Genomic DNA, 21,233 nt, shown 5'->3' with positions numbered 1-21,233 from the left:
GTATACAATATGTGTAAAAACAGAGAGACTTTAAAAAAGATTCCCTGTCTTCTTGGTAAAGCTTTCGACTTCAAGGTTTTCATAAACTTTTTAAATAAAGTTAATGTAGTTATGATTTAGTCACATGTGTCTACGTGTAGATTGCAAACTGTCCGTTTTTAACTTAAAAAAATGCAAACATAAAACGTGTATTCTGGAATATATAAACATACATAACAATAAAACACATCTTCAAGACAGAATTTGCACGAGAAACATTCCAGATGAAATATTTAACCATTTTTGGTCCCTCGTCTGCTTTGTTTGCCGAGGTCCTTTTAATGATTTGCATGTTGAATGTTATCAGTCATTCATTCAGCACAGCATATCACATTTGTCTCAGTACATTTTACCTTGCTCCCAATATTCATAAAAACAGAAAAAATGCAGAGACTTGGGCATGACTTTCAACAGTGCCGGTCCATCTACAATGACAAACGTGTCAAATCACTTTGGTCTTAATTTTACTCCTGTTCTCCAGCTATATACGACAACGAGTATGAATTTTCTTTACAATAGAGGCTCGAACGAAACGTTACCCAGATAATAATACAAACCTTTTGCACATATTATTTTGGTTGCCAAAACATAATTTAGAAAAGACTGTTGATATCCAAGGGCATCCAGTGTGGCTCAGCTGGAATTAGCAACACTAGGGGGGGGGGGGGTTCTTAACCAAGGGGGCTTTGGCATTGAGTTTCTGCCTTACAGAACCATTTCTGAGAGAAGGAGTAGACAACTTCATCATAAATTACAGGTAAGCTTCTTTCATATCAAGACGCAGAGGTAATAAGATTCACAAGCTACAGCAACAAATGTCGTTTTTGGCTTTGCTCACACAGTGTTTCCTACTTAAAACAATTTACATAAATTATATTTTTTGTCTTTAAAAATACCTAGGCAGTGACTACTCAGTCACCACGCATATTATTAGAATATTCTTTGCAGAGTCAAAATATGCAGTCCTTCCATTATGTCCTTTAATTGTGGCTCAGAACTGGGAGTGGGTGGATGAGGGGGACTTGCGTCGCCATTCTTCCCCGTTCGCGAGTGTATGTGCATCCCGCTCGGCCTTCCCATTGATGCCAGGCTTAGGGGATGGGAGTCATGGAGAGGGATTCTGTCTGGAGGTCCGGCACGGTCCTCTCTGGCCGCAGACACACAGCCAGTCGCTGTAGTTGACATAAACGCAGACTTAGAAAAGCATCATACAAACGTGGGTCATTCTGCGGCTGTAGTGGAAGAAGAATGAAAGGCTAACAATGACCTTTGTAGCACTTTGGCTAAAGATCTCTACCTAAATCTATCATAAGCTACATGCTTTTATAAGTAATATATCCACAAATATATTCTAAGCAACTATAGAATGCTATGTAACACATTTCCTGGGTTTGCCATCCAAAAATGACTTTCCTGAGCTATATGAAGGTGTTTTGAAAGTCTTGTTTATGTGTCTTTACTGAAGAGGTCGTCAGAAGATTTTTGAAGACATAAGGGTGAGGATCTGACCTGCTTCAGAGAGCCTGGCGTCCACACCAGCTTGTACACCATGTACATGGGGATCCACATGAAAGAGGAGATACCGATGAAGTAACCAACAGTGATACTCCAGTCTGGGTACTCGTACTCAAACAGAGTAAGGGGGGGCTGGTGCAGGAAGGAGCTGACGATGATATACTGAATGGGGAAAAGACAAACGTTAGTCCCACAGCGGGCCGGCCCGCTGAACATCAGTGCCTGTCCTAACAGTGGACTCATCCAAAGTACCTCCACTGTTCATTCACCACTCTGTTAGCTCTCTGTATCGTGCCTCTGACACCGATATCTATGGTAGCTGATTATTGTCAATGGGCTACAAATTCAGAAAACACTTACATGTTAAATAGGTTTTAGATTTAGATTGTTAATGAATGGAAAAATCCTTCTCCTCATGTTTTGAGATCGGTGTCATGAACGGACAAAAAACTGAATCTGTTGGTGGACACGGTTAAGAACGCAACACATTTAAAAATTAAATTTGCTTAATTGTTTGTGTCATTTTTGCACCGTGTTAATGGTGATGTGATCTGGGGTTTCTGGGCCTCCTGCCGTAATTATGTCGTTTTTGATGCTGGTCTTATTTTTTTGATCAGCTTGTGTTGCTGTTGCTCAGTCTTCATTGGGAAGTTCACCTGATCCCATTAGTGCATCTTCACTCAGACTATAAACTCCACCCACTGAGAGGCAGGGCTGGGAATCAAACCCACTGCTCTGGAGGTGGGGGGCCACTGGAGAAGCCACTGTGCTGCCTCACAATATCACTGCAAAGGTTAAATGGTAACAGTGATTTCTCGAAAGCGATCTGCAGCCATCAAATAAACTATGAAATTATCCCAGCAAATATACATTTACGGTATTAGGTTACTAAAAGCAATGCCAGGGGCATCATTATGGTTCTTGAAAATAAGACATAATGAACATTTGTGCAATTAATAATGAACTCTTATCACGTTATTTTCATGCCATTTTTCTTTTTTACAAGGTTAGCAGCAACTAAATGATACAAGCATCCAATTACATAAACGCATTTTCCAATTAATGCAACAAGAAAATAAATAAGACCTGTGTGTTTTATTAGACTTAAATGCAATAAACCCTGTTTACCTGAAAACACTGGCCATGTGTGGCATTGTACAGTCCTGGGATGTGTTGTGTGACCTTCAGTATTATGTAATACCGCTAAAACTGCACTCTAATGCAGAAGGATAGTGTGGGTAACAGCAGATGCTGGCTATCTATCAAATGTAGACTTTTAAAATCATATCTCAGTAACCAGGGAGCAAATTAAATATATCCATCCATTTTGCATGAGCTCGTGACTTCTTGGAGCATGTTCAACAAAGCACAGGGGTAGTGCCACCTTGCCAAGATGCCAGCCCAGCCCAGGGCACACACAATCACGCATGCCAAAGCTAATTTAGTAAGTGCTCATTTCTTAAAATTCAACAAAGTTTTTTAATTGACAAAAAAAAAAATTATGATGCCAAAAACTATGACAAAATGTACTGACACATCAATGAATTATGAAACACATTCAGTCAGAGGTCGTATCTTTAATTAGTGTTAATTGCTTTTGCACAAGCGGTTTTGTCTTTAAACTCTTTATGTCTGTGCTTCGCTTGGGTATATTTTTATTGTGGGGGACCCCCCCACCTCAGTTCATTTTACAGGCAAGTATTTCAAAATACTGGCATAACATTGCATTTGAAAAATATCCTCAAGATACTGTAAAGCACTGTGTAAACGCTGGAGGGTATGACAGTATGGAAAATTGATTACTGCCCAAACCTATTCTGGCCCCAATCGGCTTTAGGTAGGAAAAATATATCCACAGTATGGATGAATTTCACATTGGATGAAATGAAGAAAACAGGAATGCAAGCCAGGTGGAATGGAAATAACAAGAAAGAACACCGCAAACTTCACGTGCAAAGATACAGATGCACTATAAGGACAAAAGCATTGAGGCACCCCTCTTAGTTATTGAAATGAGGTGTTTCATATAGATCCATTGTCATAGGTGTATAAAATCAAGCACTTAGCCATGCAGTCAGGTTTGCAAGCATTTGCAAAAGAACGGGTCACTCTAAAGAGCTCAGTGATTTCAAGCATGGCACCCTCATAGGATGCCACCTTTGCGATAAGTCAGTTCGTGAAATTTATTCCTTGCTAGATATTCCACCGTCAACTGTAAGTGGTGCATTTAGGAACAACAGAAGCTTGGCCACAAAGCGGCAGACTGAGCTCTTGTGAAGAGGAGTCGTGGTTAGTTTCTGTATGACCATATGAGCTCAGGGTTGCCGAGTGCTGAGGTGCATAGTGTGTAAATTTGCCAGCTCTCTGTTTACTCAGTAACTGCAGAGATCTAAGCTTCCTCTGACATTAACTCCAACAGAGAAACTCTGCGCCGTGAGCTTCATGTAAAGGGCTTCCATGGTCGGGCAGCTGCATGCAAGCCTCACATCACCAAATTCAGTGTCATGACGCACTCATCCGATCCTCCCGTGTGCCACGCACCCTCATCTACCCCCTGTGTTTACCAGCTGTTTTGCATTTTGTCTGATTAGTTTAGTGTATTTAAGCCCACGTCAGAGTATGTTTCCTCAGACCTGTCACTGATGTTACATGTTCCATGTGTTCGGTTTGAGTCCGAATAAAACCCCGTTTATTTGTATTTTTGACACCCTTCGCCTGCTTCCCTGTGCCGATCATACCAGTCAATGTCAAGCGTCAGATGAAGTGGTGTAAAGCACACCGCCACTGGACTCTGAAGCGGTGGAAATGTGTTCTATGGAGTGAAGAATCACGGTTCTCTGTCTGGCAGCCTGATGGACAAGTCTGTACTGTACTGTAGTAGCTATTTGTAAAATACAAAAGCAATGTAAATACTAGCCTTTCATCAGGAGAGGACAGTAACAAAGTACATTTACTTGAGTATTGTACTTAACTGCATTTTCAAGTATCTGTACTTTACTTCAGTATCATTTTTTTTTTTTGAAAAATGTCTTGTCCTCCACTACATATGAAGGATAAATATTGTACTTTTAACTTGACATCATTTCTGTGAAGGTCCCATTACTCAATACCGGGAAGCATAGCTTCAAAGTTAGCAGACAAATTTTCTTTTCTGGAATGCAATAGGTCATGTTGTGTTCATCGCAGGAAAAAACCCAATCACAGTACAATACTCCTACGCTGTCAGTTTTGAAGTTAGAGGTGTTTCACTGGGCTGTCTGCCTGAACGTTTATGCGCACGCACACACACATGCACGCATACGCACACACACACACACACACACACACACAAACTACGTATCTCCATGTTTGCAGGGATTCTTGTTTCATTTCTATTGACAAAACCATAATCCCAACAATGGCAACCTAACCCTAACCCTAACCCTAACCCTACCCATCCCTATCCTAAACCATAAGTAACCAAATAAAAAGACTTTTGGCGTGTTTAGTTTTTTATCACATTCATAGATTTTTTATGAAATTGAATTTCCCCATTTGAGGACCAAAAAAATGTCCCCACAAGGTCAAAAATAGCGCTTGGTCCCCTCAGTGTAATATATACTACATATGACACCACAGACATTGTTACATTCCTGTCAGAATACTACGATGCTGTTTTGTAGGGGTTGGGTGAGGAGAGTGTTAAATTAAAAAAAATGACAATGGCTATCCTTTTGTCGATTCAGTTGTGTTTCTATAGTCATTGTATCATATTCCACAAGCTTTTTATTCTCCATGTTCTACAAGCAAGTCTATATCAGGTTCTATAAATGCATTGTGGTAACAGCAGAACAATGCACTGGCATCAAAAAGAACATGCAAAATAAATTACTCCAGTATTTTAACTCAAGGAAAAATCTGACTGAATAGCTTTCACTTGTATTGGAGTAATATTTGACCAAGAGCATCTATACTGACTCAAGTAATGGAGTTGCGTACTTTGTCCTCCTCTGCCAGTCATTATTATCAGATGATCCCGTCTTAAGGTATCAACACATTTGTAATCAAATAATTCCTCTGAACATACAGTTATTGCTTTATAATTACCAATATCCTTATTATTGCCTTTCATTATCATCACTTAGCTATATGCAAATTGTTGAGTGCATGTGCTTTTTTATTCTTTTTTAAGTCTATATTCCTGTTGTGCTTTGACCCGAAGGCCACCGGGGTTTTGATAACATGTAAGTTAAGCAATAAAATTCTCTCCCTGGTGGAACAGCAACTTGAGGAGGGTAGAATGGAGGACCAATAGGAAGCCCAGACTTAGTCACATGACGAGCAAAGCGGAGGGTGTGATAGGTGGTGCTGACAATCTTCAGCCTCAGGCTCGTCCCTTCTTGACCTTCCACATATTTCAGGGTATTTAACTGTCTACTGGCTGCATGTAATGCCATTAAAGTGTGTTTAGATTTGTTTTTCCCCTTTTTAAACTGCATTGCCACCGAAGTCATAATAACCCCACTTTCCACCATACAAAAGCACTTGAGTGGGTCTACTAGTCCTGCCTGTGTAATCCGGCTTAATTGGAAAACTGCAGTATGTTAGCCCTGAATTAAATGGCAAGAAGCCTGGAAAGGCTCTACATGGTGCTATATGCCAGGTCCACTTGACGATGGGCCGCTGCTGTGGAAAATGCCTGGAAATTGGTCACCGCTATGCATCGATTAACCAGGCTAAAAAAGTACCCATTAATCCATAGATAATTAAATGGCTCTGCAGGAGATCCTGATGTAGGTGTCTCTAATCCTATCATTTTACCCTAACATACTTTAGATCTTCTCCAGCAGTGTTGGAGTGAACCAATGTCTTGGGTCTAGGGTAACTACCTAATCCGTGTCAGGAGGGACACAATGGGACACAATGAGCTACTTCAGGTTTCACAAACTAATTTAAAGCTGAAAGGCTCCCTGGCTAAATCGCTCGGTTCGTCTCGTACTTTTACTGGTTTGTTTCTTCGGTTGAAAGACCCATGCAGCTGTTTCACATTAACATTACAGACACATGCATGATTATATATGTGACTGACAAATAAGCACATAGCAAAAAGTCAGCGCTTAAGTGAAATCTGAGTTCTTTTAATTGAAATGGTTGAAATGGTAGTTAGCCTGTTGTAGCTCACTATGTCCCTTCTGACATAGATCAGGTAGTCACCCCACTTGGGTCTAACAAAACATAATAAAGTTTGTTCAACTGTAATCCCTGTAAGAGGTGGCTATTTTGAGTTTAAAGTTTATCCTGTTTTTTTATTACCTACATGGTTTTCGTTCTTTATTTAACTGAAGTAAAACTCCTAGTGTTGAAAAACCTTGACTGGTAGAGTTTGTTTGTATGACAGTGACAAGTCATGGTGGTGCTTAACATTGTTAAGTCGTGTGTGGGTCATACAGGGACCAAGAACAAAAGATTTCTTAATGTCTCACCGCTAGAAAGGCTGGACTGATGGCCACCCAGCACAGTTTCCAGAATATTCCAGGAGAGTAGCCCAGCATCGATTTCACATCATTGCTGAATCTCTTGATACCTGCATTGGAAACATAAATGATCATAAGCAGTTCTAATGCAGGGTTTGGGAAGATGCAGTGCCTGGTGCCACATTATATTCAATATAACTTATTTTTCACTGTGTGGGATTCTCATTCAATTGATATAAACTTTAAGCAGTTATTTGTATTTTTCACATTTTTCTGCACTAGGCAAACACCTCCTGAATCTAAAACATTAATAGTAACACTTGCTGATGCTCAGAATTAAACAAAAACTAATACTTCATTTGACTTGATTATTGCATGAAGTATTCTCTTCTTTAAGCATTAAATGGCCCACATGTACAATTTATCCTATGCTGTATCATACCCAAGTCTGATGTTCCGTCCATCCATTTTCCAAACCGCTTATCCTACTAGGTTGCGGGGGGTCCGGAGCCTATCCTGGAAGCAATGGGCACGAGGCAGGGAACAACCCAGGATGGGGGGCCAGCCCATCGCAGGGCACACTCACACACCATTCACACACACATGCACTCCTACGGGCAATTTAGCAAGTCCAATTAGCCTCAGCATGTCCTTGGACTGTGGGGGAAACCGGAGTACCCGGAGGAAACCCCACGACGACATGAGGAGAACATGCAAACTCCGCACACATGTGACCCAGGCGGAGACTCGAACCCAGGTCCCAGAGGTGTGGGGCAACAGTGCTAACCACTGCACCACCATGCCGCCCCATGTTTCATCCATCCATTCCTTATTAGTAAATGCCTAACCAATCAGAATAATGGCGGTCATAAAGCTATCCCAGAAGTCATGTGGCAGAGAGCAGGGACGGAAGTGCCAGTTCATCACAGGTACCTACGGGTGCCCATGTCTCCTCATGTTCCATCTATCAATCTGCGCATGTATCCATCCATCCATCCATCCATCCATCCATCCAATTCCATAACTACTTGTACAAGGAATGGTTTCTCTGAGCCTATCCTAGAAAGTACATGGTACGTGACTGGAGAAACTCCGGATGGGACACCAGTCCATCACAAGGCACACACTCACAGACGTATTTTTTCAAACTGAATGTATACAGTTTATTTGATTATTATTGCCTTCAGCTTCCTATACTGGATAATGTAGGAGGTCATGCTATAATTAGCATCTTACCGTAAAACCAGGACACTGCAATGGCTTCCAGAAACCCAACAGCAATAATGGAGCAGCTGACACCAAATTCCTCCAGGAGTTTAACCACATACGCACCGCCCTGCAGAGCACAACAGTGTGACATTCGCAATGGGCAAACCTGCAAATATGCCAATGATGCCTGAGAGTACTGCCCGAGCAGTGTTACTCACATTGGTAAGGGTGCTGAGAGAGCCCAAAAAGCACACGGTGACCAGGCCCAGTACAAACAGCTCCCTCCGCTGGTACAGGTACTCTGGGTACTCGTCCAACACGGCAGTGATAATGGCCTCCAGTCCGCCAAACTGCATGAATATACAAACCATCGGCTACCAATGACATCTACCTATTTCCACAAGTTTCAAAAGCTCTCCCAGTCAAACAAAAATTATCGGTGTAAGTCAACAGAATTCCAACTGTACCGTGCTGTCCAACCCCAGCGTGATCATCATCACGAAGAAGATGATGGCAAAAAATGTGGATCCCATCATGTTGGCAATGGCTTCTGGGTAGGTGATGAACAGCAAGCTGGGCCCTGTGAATTACCCGTACACACACCGGCATGCGACACAGGATTACATGTGCGTTGGTTACAATTCTGCAAAGCCCACAATTATAACACAGTTTCGTTCCTCTAATACAACTATTCCCTAAAGTTCTTTCACAAAATTGCTATCTCAGTGATGCCGCAATTACAACCTAAAGGTGTCCAGAGGAGACATGGAGAGTGGTCATTTCACTCCATTGTTTAGCTAGTCCTGGCTGCCTCTAAATGTCCGTACTCCCCGGAGGCACTTACCTTTATCCTTAGCGACATCTTCTACATCCACCTTCCTCATCTCGGCCATGTAGCCCAGCACCGTGAAGATGACAAAGCCAGACATGAAGCTGGTCAGACAGTTCACCAGGCTGGTCACGATGGCGTCGCTGTTGAGGAGGGGAGAACAGCAGACGGTCTCGCGTACAGTACACTGCATTCACCCTGCTGGGCTGCTCAGGAAACACCTTGATGGTTCCTATACCGTGTTCTGTACACTGTGTTGTGTGGGATCTCGACAGATGCATTGTTCCGGAAACCTGCATGTGTCTTGCTGGCTCAGTGATCTCAATGACCTGCCATTAGGTCTTCAAAATGGGCCAAAAGAGGTTCTGACAGGGTTCTGGGACCTAACAGATGTCCAAGTTACTTATTGGGCACTAATCGACAAGGTCTTAAGCCTTCCATTAGGGTAAATTCTATAAATGACTTACAGCTTTAAAGCACTACATCTATTAATGGAAACAATCTTACTGAAGCAATTCAGGTTAATTACAGTCAATGTGATAAACAGTAGGGGCTGTTCTAAAACTTGAATATTGATTAAGTGACCAGCTGGCCTACGGTGATCCCATCCCTGCTCTGCCTCAGGACATGTGGTTTGGTCCCCACCCAAAGACACACTTATGGGGTATTTCATCCATCAGCTTGGATGATAATAATTCTCGGTCCATTTGCTGACTAAATGTGGAAGCCAGTTAATATGTCATGTTCTCAAACCAGCTAGGTTAATTATTAACAAATTAAGAGGCATAAAATCCTATTTTTCTCTCAGGAAGAGCATGCTATCTATTCATCTATCCATCCATCTTCCACTAACCTGTTCAATCATACTTTTGTTAGAGCTTAAAAGTCATGTGATGATCCTTGTTTCCATTGGCTAATGCTTCTACATACTCTAGGTACTGCCAAATTCCGGACCTTTATAGATGTTCCAAAGGTGGGTAAAGGGGATGTGGGTTTGTACCAGGCATCTTTATAAAAGAGGGGTCACATGGCAGAGTGTGCATACCGGTAGCAGTTGTTGGTGAAGGGGTTGTAGCTGGCGAGGGCTAGGAGCACACCAAAACCAGGGCCCAGAGAGAAGAAGATCTGTGCCGCTGCATCCACCCACACCTGAGGAGAGGGGAGCCGGGTCAACAGGGGCGCACCATCTCACATGGGGTTGCTAAGTCAGCATAGTCCTCCACACATCAGCGCTCGTCTGCTCAGTGACCGAGGAGCTATGAGGGGGACAGGGCTCAAATGTTTCCTGAGGCAGAGATATCATTCTTCTGAGTCTTAACATTATAAATGATTTCCTATAACAATAATAATACATTTAATTTATGTAGTGCTTTTCAACATCCCGAAGGCGAGAACACAGAGCACGGTGAGTAATAAGCGCAGAAAAATCGACCGAAAAAGTCATAAAGCAATACATCAATAAGGAATAAAAGTATTATTATATATAACTATGCAAAATGGAGGGGAAAATGTAGCAAGATGAGTGAGCAGGAATCAGAAGGGTGAAAGTGTACAGCAACAGGATCTCTGTAGCTATGATTAAACAGCCCAGCACGTCTATTTTAGCTTAAACTCGAACCCCTGTCCTCCCAACATCCCTGGGCCTACGGAGGCGCTATTGTCCTCTTTTCTGAGTTGTTGCAGTGGATGAGAGGCACCCTGTTCTGAGCTGAAATCGGAGGGCATTCGCAGCATCCGCCCCTGGCCGTACATCTGAAGAGGACCCTAGGATTGTTCCTGGATGGGATGCGAAGGAGGGAGAGAGCGAGCGCGCCCTTTGTCAGCAGAAAATGCGAGCCCAATTAAGCATCTCATAAGCCGCTGGGCCTTTATTCATGCATTTCATTAGCCTGTTCTCTTTGCCGGGCAGCCCTCGCCTTAGCATGGACGTGCAGGGCGCGCGCTTCTCTGTGAGGACCGGAAGCACATGTGTGGAATGGGAGAAAAAAAAACGACAGTGAATGGCTGCCAGGTTATTTAAGCAGGTGAGGTGAGAATCGCATTATAACTGCAGTAAAATGTTCACGTTGTTTGCTAGCAGATGTAGCATATGAGCTACAAAGCAACAGGAATGCAGGACAGGTGTCAGGTGGGCTTGTTGTTTGTGTGGCTGCAGACGTGTGTCGTATTTTTTGTGGCCGCAAAGGTTCGGTAAATATCCTTGCAAAGACATGCACCCCTCTAAGGTTAGCTTGGTCTTTGGAGACCCTACAAAAAAGCAGAAATTCACCACTGGGAAAGTTTTCTTTTGCAACATAATTGACAGATTTCTGTGCAGTAATTGAGAGTGATTAATTGTGTGAAGGCGAGAGTCAGACCGGATCACTTCCACGGCAGTGACTCACGCTGGTCTCCAGGAGCTTCTCCCACTTGGGCCGCAGGTAGAACTCGACACCCCTCCAGGCTCCGGGGAGGGTGGCGCCGCGAATAAGCAGGACGAGAAGCACCACATAGGGGAGGGTAGCCGTCACCCACACCACCTGCCGAGGGGTTTTAAGAAAAAGACAACATACGGAGAAAAAAATTAAAACTGTGGTGATTCTATTTTTTTTTTACTTTTTACTTCGATCGCCCAACTTTGCCTTGCTTAACCTGTCCGCTTCTGTCTAGGTACCGTAGGCTAATGCTGCGTGCAAAGAAAACATGACGAAGTCAGTTTCTCTCAATGACAAATATAGATTCATAAAAGCTTACGATAAACTGCCATAAATGAGCCAAGGAAATACAGCAACAGAACTACAATATGTTGTATTTTATTTACAGAAGTTCAGTAATTTCATTTGTACACAATTGCAATTTAAAAAGCATTTGAAACAGATGTAGTATATTTTGAGTCAATAAAATTCGCTAAATAGTGACACTTTTATTACTTTATATTCCATCCTTCCATCTCTGAGGCTACAGGTGCAAGATAGGGAACAACCCAAGATGGGGCACCAACTCATCACAGAGCACACTCACACACCATTCACTCACACATGCACACCTATGGACATTCCTGTAACTCCAATTAGCCTCAGCATGTCTTTGGACTGTGGGGCGAGATCGAAGGAAACCCCAGAATGACACATGGAGCCGTGGTGGAGACACAAACCCGGGTCCCAGAGGTGTGAGGTGATAGTGCTAGTCACTGTGCTCCCCTTAATATATATTCATGTAATAAATACACAAATGTCAATTAGATGGTGATCTGCCTCAGACCAAGAAAAATAAAATAATCTGTTATAATGATCGTCCGCATATAGTGATCAGTTTCACCCAGACAGATCTGATCACTTTAAGTGGTTTCCACTGTATTAAGTGAATATCTTTTTAAAGCATGACCTGTCAAATTAATAAAACGTTGCCCTTGTCACTTGCCTGGTTTTCTGATCAATTCACAGCAGCACAGAAAATTGCCAAGAGTCACATTAGCAAATCTGTGTTTTTTCAGATCAGCAGTGGTTTGTTTGAAGGGTTCCCTCGCTTGACCCTCACCTTCCCTGATGTCTTAACACCCTTCCAGAGGCTGAAGTAAACGATGGTGAAGATGAGAAAGAGGCAGAGCAGGAGCTGCCAGCGGACCCCACCGACATTGCGCAACCCAGAAGAATTGTGGATTTCCAGAACGTTCCTCCTGTGATAGTGAGGGAAAGAACACTAGCTGCTTTATTCAGTGAGACATGTTACAGTTTCACATGCACCATTAATCTGCTCCATTGGCCACCTGATCTTATTTAAAACTGAGTATGACAGAACTCTCAGAAAGTATAGCAAGGGCTTCAAAATAATTTTTAATTAATAACCACAATGTAATGCTATGCTTCTGAGGGCAACCCCCCCCAAAGTTTAATATCTGAATACTGGATACTGGACTGACATTCCCCACCTTTGACCTCCCCTCTTCACACCTGCGTACACACACTCACGTGTAAAACTCCTCAGCGGGCGACCTGGAGAAGTTGGTCCAGGTGACATTGTTGTTGCCAAAGTAGTTGGTGCAGTTGATCGTGTTCCACACGTTGTCACAGTTGGTCCAAGGCAGAGTGCTGGTGAAGGACGAGTAGAAGTAGAAGAGGGCCCAGGCAATGATGGTGTTGTAGTAGAAGGACACATACAAGCCGATGACGCAGATAGCAAAGCCAATTCCTGCGATGGGCCGTAACCACAGAGACAGGCATCCAATCAGGGCATGGCTTTTAGTGAAGCAGAACGGGGTGGGGGGGGGGGGCATTGGTGCATCATGAGAGGACAGCACTGTTACCTTTGAAAATTGGACATATGTGCTTCCATATGGAGATGGCCCCCGTCCTGTGGAACTGCCCCAATGCCAGCTCCATGTAGAAGAGTGGCACCCCCCCAAAGACAGCCATCAGGATGTATGGGATGAGGAAGGCCCCTGTGCACAAGGCAGAACAGGGACAAACTGCAGATGGGGTCTAACATCCAGACCGTATAACATTCATAGTGACCTTCGCATGAAACGGGACAGCTACAGGTGCTGATGTGAGCCGCGTTCAATCTCACACTGAACGGCTGTTAACTTTGAAAGAAAACGTTACGAACTAATCTGGATATCTTCAATGATTTTCAAATATTTACTGAATTTGTAATCAGATATAGAATCGGTTCGGTTACAGGTCACACTTGGTACTTCATTTTGTTTCGTGGGTATGACAAGGTTTTTCACGTGTGGCTCATTTTCAGACAGTTGAAAGGTCCTGTGAATGTTTCTCAAAGGTAGTTTTTGCTTGATGTCAGAAACAGAAAAATTCATGCAGAATGTTTATGTGGACCAGTGGCTGCATATTAATGAAACGCATTTGTGGCTCCAGTTAAGAAAAACAAAACAAACAAGCAAACATATAAACAAACAAAAGCAATGTGAATAAACGACAGCACCAGAACATAGATATCCTACAGATATTTACATTCATATTTTTACGAATTTTCATGTAAAAATTCCTTCAATTTTTTAATTCATATAGATTTTTTTACAGTCATTCCCTGCATATAAATGGTAGAAAAGACCATATGAAATGGCATAAATCAATCAATTAGCTTACTAATAAATATGTCTGAGAAATCTATACTTTTCCCGAGAGAAAGCTTATTATACTCTCCTAGTGTAATCACTGTATTACACTGTATCTACTTATTTGCAGTCGATTGTTCGTAATTGAACTGAAAATCTGTTTCTTCTCTTGAAGCCGTGTGCTAACCAGACCACAGCTGACAAGCTTAGACTGCGATTCCAGCACATCAGGACACAGCACAGCTGTAAAACTTCTCCTTTAAGCAAATGCTGGTCGATGTTTAAAAATTATGCTGAAGAGGCGAAAGATACTACACTTCATGCGCAATTTTCACGTTTTACCTATTATTCGACTTGTTTATGTCGTTTTAGATGTCTCGAACGACTGTTTCCATTTCATTTGGGCTGTCTTCCATCACTTTGAATATCACAAACAGTTCTAATATTTGACCTAAATTTAATTCAAAGTAATCCAATAAACTCAATATTAATTTAAAGTAATTCAAAGTAAAAAAAAAAGTGTTTGAGTGATAGCCTACCGTTTCATTTTTTTTTTAGATTTTGTCGTAATTATTATGTTTATTTCTGATAGAGATATATTACGTTTAAGTCTGATTTATTTATTTATACATTGTTACACATCTACTAAGGCCTATATAGGGCTAGGGTTTACAGAAATTATACATGTATTTTAACATGGTATTTGTCAATATGACCATATCACATTGTCATTCGTTGCTTTTTGTTGCTATCGCGAGTAGCAAACAACTACCTTTAATGGAAATAACCTCAGTGTAAAAGTACATTATATGCCTGTTACCATGAGTGCCACTGATCACACTGAGCTGATCACAGCAGGTTATTGACTAACCCGACTGAAGTAATTTAAGTTAAAATTAACAAGTTAATTACATACATGCAAAGCTAATACGCCCGTTATTTACACCATAATACCGTACAGTACGGTATTTGCACAGTGTTACAAGCACATTATTTTATAAATGCCACATATTTCAAGATTTATATCTCTTAATGGCAAACATGTTTAAAGTTTTAATATAGTTCTTACCGCCTCCGTTCTGGTAGCATACGTATGGAAATCTCCAGACATTCCCCAGATCCACAGCAAAGCCAATGACAGATAACAGGAAATCCATCTTTTTGCTCCATTTATCCCGGGAGTCTGTCTGGGGCGGCACAGGTACGGAGTTCGCGGGGAAAGCCGGATTCGCCGGGCTCTGGGCTGTCAGGCTTCTCGGGGCATTCGAATCTTGCGGTGACATCCTTGCTGGAGTTGGAAAGTCTTACCAGTCGGTGGAAGCGATTTGAAGAAACTGACTGGAGAAATGATTTGGAGGATGGGATGGCTTTTCTTATTAGGGGCAATGACAGCTGCAGGAGGAGGGACAGCGCTGGCTGCTCCTTGACGGTCTTTTTAGAGGGTCTCTCACTCACGCCGAGCGCAGCGACATAAGTGGTCTGCGAACGGAGAAAGGGGCGAGCAAGAGACCAGGAACGAACTAATTACACGTTTAACCCCATCCCACAGAAAGGTTCGAGTTTGTAAAACATAATGTTAAATCAGGTTTATGCTTCAACTTGCAGTATTCATTGTGGAACTGTTAATAAAGGATACAGGACATAAAACTTTTCCTATATTCTATATATTTCTTGCTTGAAAAAAAAAAAGTCTTATATTCATCGCGTGAGAATGACGTCACGCAACAATAATAAGCCTATATTATAATTAATGAAATGATAAAACTGGGGAGTACTACTGCAAAATTCGCAGAAATAATTTTACGGATGAAATACCGTACCGTAGGTTGGTAATTGTCTTTCCATATAAGAACAGTACCATTCTTTGCGGTATAATTTGTTATTTAAATTTGATTAATTATTATTGATGAGTTAAAAAACCAGGCGCCGTTATGCAATGTGTTTTCATGGGCATCAAGAAAAGGTAAGGGGTTTATGATGCGGGGAGTTATTTACCTTTGCATCACCCAGGAGGTGCTACACAGTGGTGCTGGTTGAAGTGGCTCCCCATCGTCCCCGCAATGCGCTTTGAGTACTTTGTAAAAGCATGCACAATATAAATGCAACTTTCATTCATTCATTCATTCATTCATTCATTGACCTTGTTAACTGTTAGCAGTGTAACCAATTCTACTGTTGCTGTAAATGGTCTATGATGACCTTTCATTATTTATGTCTGTATATAATTAGTACCTGCTTTGTAAACTGGGTATGTTGTTGGTGTAAGTAAAGGGCAGAACACTCAGCCAACATAAAACACGTGCCATAAAAATACATTTTACAGTATAATAGACTTCAGTCACTGAAAGCACCTTTTGCCTTTGTATTTTGCTGTGTGAGTTCCGCTACATGCAGTCCTGACATATGCCGCTTCTAGCTGCAAGAAGTTCAAGCTATAGCAGAAGATGGGGTTTGAGATCATTCAGTTTCCTGAACCCACTTTAATGCGATTTGAGAGCTGTGAGCAGACGATAGCACTGCTGAGGTCTAATTGTGCTCATTAGGAAATGTAATAAAATGAGCTGGTAATCAAATCCGCCCTTTTAGCACAGACTGACTGAAGGAGCCTAACTGAATATAGCAACAGTAGTAGTAATCTGGTCGGTCAATGGGTAGATGTGCAAGAAACAAGGTTAGGTGCGAAAGAAGATATGACAACAGAGAGGGTGAAGCCATCAGGCTGAAATTTGAAAATGTCACTTAAATGTCCATACTGTCTGGTCCTCCTGAAATGCATGAAGAAATGGCACAACTCTGTCTTTTATTACACCCTGATATACTGTAACTCCAGTTTTCTTCGAACTTGGTAAGATGGATTGTATCGAAGGTCTTGGCTTGACCTGCAGGAGCTTTCTGCTAATGGCGCCAAAGTGGTTCCTGGATTCCAAACGAACCCCTTGCCTTAATGAGGAGTAGCTAATCCGGGGCAATTGCCAGGGGCAAGTTAGGTCTGGCAGCTCTGATCTGAGGAAAACGACAGATCCGTTGAGCTAGAGGAAGGGCGATGGGGCAGCAGAGCATTACACTAGTGTGTTTCCTACAGCAAAGTTCACGGTACAGTTCCTGCTGCAGCCTTGTCAAGCTGCAGTGGAGATGGAGGGTAGAAGCACATTGTACTGACATCCTCCATCATGCTTCCTTGACGCCATGTGAGCCTGTCTGCTCTGATCACACACCGAAGAAAGCATTTGTGTGGAAATCATGCCACTGTAATGAATGCTTGTTCCATATCAATATTCTGTGTTAAGTTTATTCTCCATTTTTATCAGATTTCATTTTTTTCCAGTCTAGTTGGTTAAAAACACCCCTTTGGGGGTTTCAACATGTCTGAACAGTGTATGTGGGTTTGGGGGGGGGGGGCATAAAGTCATGTCCACTTGTCTACTTTCGAAAAGTTTAATAAAACCTTCTACCTCTTTGCTTGAAATCATACAGTATGACTCAGTGAGTAATCAATATTGTTTGCCTCGCCTGAAAATCATATATTTTTTTTTTTTTTTTAATAAAACAGGGATATAATTCAGGTTTTAATTATAATAGATGTATTTATTTGCATTGAATTATTTGTCAGAAAATTGTTTTGTGACTACATCATTACCTTATTGATGATGCTCCAAAAGTTCCCTGGGCACCGGCACAGATGCACACCCTGGAACCACAGTAATTGACAGAGGATTATCAAGTGCACAAAATGTTGCCAAGAAATAGGGTGCAATGTTAGGCAAACCCTGAAGGTGATGCCAGCTGTGGAGTCACACCCCCAAAAGACAAAGAAAGTCTGCACTTCACCCCAACTGCATTTTTCAGGGTTTAAACACCAATCCACTGTATTCCTTCATGTCCCTGCATGGCATAACTGGCACAAGATGTCACAAGATGTGCCAGTGGTTTCCGGGGTGAGTGGAAGGCGGTTTCATTTTCAAGAAATAAAAATCTTGTTGAAAGCCTAATGTGCAACTAATAGCCATATCGAATAACTTCATCTGTCCTTTCCTACTCCTATAACCAAATATGTAATATTGAAGGGGACGGTCTGCAGTGCGGTGGGTTTGGGACCTGTGCCTATGTCCAGAACATCATGGGTTTGAACGCTGAAGCTGGTAGATTAATCACGTCACTGTTATGCCCTTAATCCTAGCTGCTGCAGGAGATCTGAGCCCCCGCGATCTGAGCCTGGACTGTCCTCACTTGTATGTCATTTTGGACACTGCAAAAGTCAAAGTATAGTTTACGCTCCTCAGAATGACTGTATACCAGTCTAACAGAGTATCACCGAAATAAACAATCAGCTTGACCAAAAACTACATGTTCATTCTATTAGGTTTTAATATAATAGGGTTTAAAGTAAAGTAGGCCTACAGCAGGGGCATAGTAGCATAGTTTTTAGCTATTGAAAATATGAGGGACTAAGCCAAGTTTTCCCGGGGCTTGGACTTTTTGGCATTGAGGTTAAAATACTCAGGGCTACAGCTTCGACCGATCGGACCTAACGACACCCACAGCCTACACCCCACATGCACAACTCTCGATTTAACATAGGGAGATACTATTGACTTGCCTTATTTGAGGGATATGAGTCTTTTGCCAAAACTGCATGTTAGATTTTGGAGACTGTTAAATGCTTTACTTCAACCTAGACTGGTAAAACGTAGCAAAATGTTCAGTGGTTCAATGCAGCAAAACTCATTAATGCTCACAAGTCCAGTGGCATTCATATGCACATTGCCACTGTTAAACTAGCACCTCCACTGTGCTGTTAAGGTATGACTTTTCTATTTTAGGGAAAATTAATCAACAGACAACAGCCTTTTCTACTAAACAGCTGAGAAATCGTTTTCCTTGAACTGGTGATAATGTCATTCTTTTTAGCACGGAACCCAAATAAACCATATTGCAGTCATCTGTAAAAGACACAGAAATACAGGTAACTGCCAACATAAAGGAATCAAATGAAAGATAATGAGAGATAATAAAGAATACTGTAGGGAGAGGTATGAAAATCGCTTCAGGCAAGGCGGCGAGCTAAAGCACCTGTCACTAGGAGAGGAGGAAAGGAACGATGTCGTCATGGAATGAAAACAAAAGACAGTCATCTTGGAATGGGCACAGGGAAAATAGACACACAAGAAGGACATTAGGTGCTGGAAATGCTGTGTCTGAGTCTGGTTTACTGGGTGCAAGAGATGGCAACACTTAGCATGATGGGAAATAAAGAACACATGAACATTAGCTGCCCATTATTTTAGCAGCTAGGAGCAGAGGTGTTTGCTGTCTGTTTCATCAATGGAACAAATAGCTGTTCTAGTGTCACAGCTGTTCTAGTGTATCTTAGTGGCCCCACAACTTTAATGTTGTGTCCTTTACTAGTTCCTTGTGTATAATTCTCTGTGGAAGAATTCAGATTACTTATGTGGTCTTGAAAATGGACTGGTGCCAAGATGTTCTGGTCTTAAGGCTCTCAGAGGTTTATGGGAGTGGGTGGTTTGGGTGGTGCTTTGAAGTGGAAGAGATGGTCTGAGAAGGACGATCCACCACATTAGCTTCACCCGGCCTGATCCCCTCCTTGCAGGTGCGCTGGCCCCCACACTGCTGTCAGGTCATATTACCGGCTTCCCCTTGCCATCTCATTCTCCTGACAGGTTTCAGCTTCCAGCAAGGCCTCAGTCCTTTCCTGGCCCGTGAGAAACTTTCAGTCCATTTATTGGCAGGAACGAAGGCCCCAAATTTCAGAATACTTCTGCATGCTGCCATTGCAACTGACAGTCACGTTGCACACAAAATTCTCTTCATTTATAATCTCAGGATTCTGCCTAAAGTATTGTCAGTAGAGGTACGTGAATGGACAATTGTCAAACTCAATGTGTGTAGCAAGGTGGCATAGAGGGTTGCACTGCGTTCTCACACTTCAGGGGATCAATTCTCATGCCCAGCTCTGTGTGTGGGGATTTTTCATATTCTTCCTGTGTTTGTTCATCATCCAGTTCGAAAGCACACAGGATGATGCACTGCTGTCTGTAAATTGTCCTGAGTGTATGAGAATTGCCCTGTGGTGAGCTGGCATCCCATCCAAGGTGTTCCCCTACATTGTGCCCTAAGCTTGATAACATCACTGCAGCCTTATGCGGGTTAAACAGCTATGAAAGATGGAAGGATAGATAATGCTAAGTCTTTGTGTGGGCCATTTAAATATATGTTTAGTGAGCAAACTATAACAGTTGTACCATATCAGTCTTGGACATTTTGATTATTAGGTGACACAAAAGTAAAGATCTATGATTGTGAGCAAGACAGTAACAGAAGGAGGCATATAATTATATCCATGTATGTAGTTATTAATCATTTCAGTGAATCAAATCCAGCTGCATTAAATGGGTGACGTGTTAAACTGTAAATTGTGCGAGTCACTCTGCTTACAGAGAACATACAGCGATAACTGGAGATTCCCCAATGTGTCAAGCAGGAAGCAGAATTCTATGCAGCAATATCACCATCTGCTGTTCAAACGTATCTTTGCAGGGCCGCTATTTAACACGGATTCAAGGTCGTTAATGAAAGAATAAAATAACGAAGGTAAATACAACGATAAATGGGAAACTATTTATTTCTATAAAGGATTGATATTTTTCCCTTTGTGAGTACCCGTGATTGCTTAAAACAGAACATTTAAGTTTTAAAGTTTTAAACTTTAATTTGATTAAGGCGACTAGAAAAAAAGCCCAAGACAAGCACCTTAAATAAGGATGCGCAATTTGGTGATAGACACACACACGTTTTTATTTATATCTTTGTGGGGATCATCCATTTATTTATATCAGCAAATTTTCTAATCCCAACTACGATGGGTTTAACCCTTACCCAGTCCTAACCTAACCCATAAGTAATTAAACAAAACACAAGACTTCTGACATTTTTAGTTTTTTGATTGCCGTCACATATTTTTCATAAAATTGGGTTTTCCTTGTTGGGACAGGAAAAGTGGTCTCCAAAATGTGAAAATAACAAGTTTTTATATCTCTGACACACGCGCGTGCACACATGCACACACACTAATAATAACACTAACCCAACTCTGACAACCCTAACCCATAACCAGCTC

General features: G+C 41.9%; 1 protein-coding gene across 1 annotated transcript; it reads right to left on the bottom strand.

Moving 5' to 3' along the window:
* Positions 1–392: 392 nt before the first annotated feature.
* slc6a4b (solute carrier family 6 member 4b) lies at positions 393–15,381 on the bottom strand. The gene is made up of 13 exons (XM_048993228.1): positions 15,168–15,381; positions 13,328–13,462; positions 12,993–13,212; positions 12,562–12,700; positions 11,430–11,564; positions 10,091–10,194; positions 9,061–9,188; positions 8,684–8,796; positions 8,435–8,566; positions 8,244–8,343; positions 7,017–7,117; positions 1,549–1,716; positions 393–1,211 (listed from the first exon to the last, which is right to left on the bottom strand). Exons 1-13 carry the CDS (start codon positions 15,379–15,381, stop codon positions 1,131–1,133), a joined length of 1,770 nt encoding a protein of 589 aa, XP_048849185.1. The 3' UTR covers positions 393–1,130.
* Between the last annotated feature and the right edge of the window lie 5,852 nt (positions 15,382–21,233).

This window comes from Brienomyrus brachyistius, chromosome 2, assembly GCF_023856365.1.
Source record: "Brienomyrus brachyistius isolate T26 chromosome 2, BBRACH_0.4, whole genome shotgun sequence".
Lineage (NCBI taxonomy): Eukaryota > Metazoa > Chordata > Actinopteri > Osteoglossiformes > Mormyridae > Brienomyrus > Brienomyrus brachyistius.
The sequence above is the reverse complement of the archived record's forward strand: the minus strand, read 5'-3'. Positions and strand labels throughout refer to the sequence as shown.

Bases quoted from the DNA above. Each gene is read 5' to 3' on its own strand.
- slc6a4b (XM_048993228.1), bottom strand. From the start codon at position 15,381: ATGTCACCGCAAGATTCGAATGCCCCGAGAAGCCTGACAGCCCAGAGC. The intron at 13,213-13,327 runs GTAACAGTGCTG...GGCCCATCGCAG, and splicing joins CATATGTCCAATTTTCAAAG to GAATTGGCTTTGCTATCTGC. The intron at 9,189-10,090 runs GTATGCACACTC...CCTCCTCAACAG, and splicing joins TTCACCAACAACTGCTACCG to CGACGCCATCGTGACCAGCC.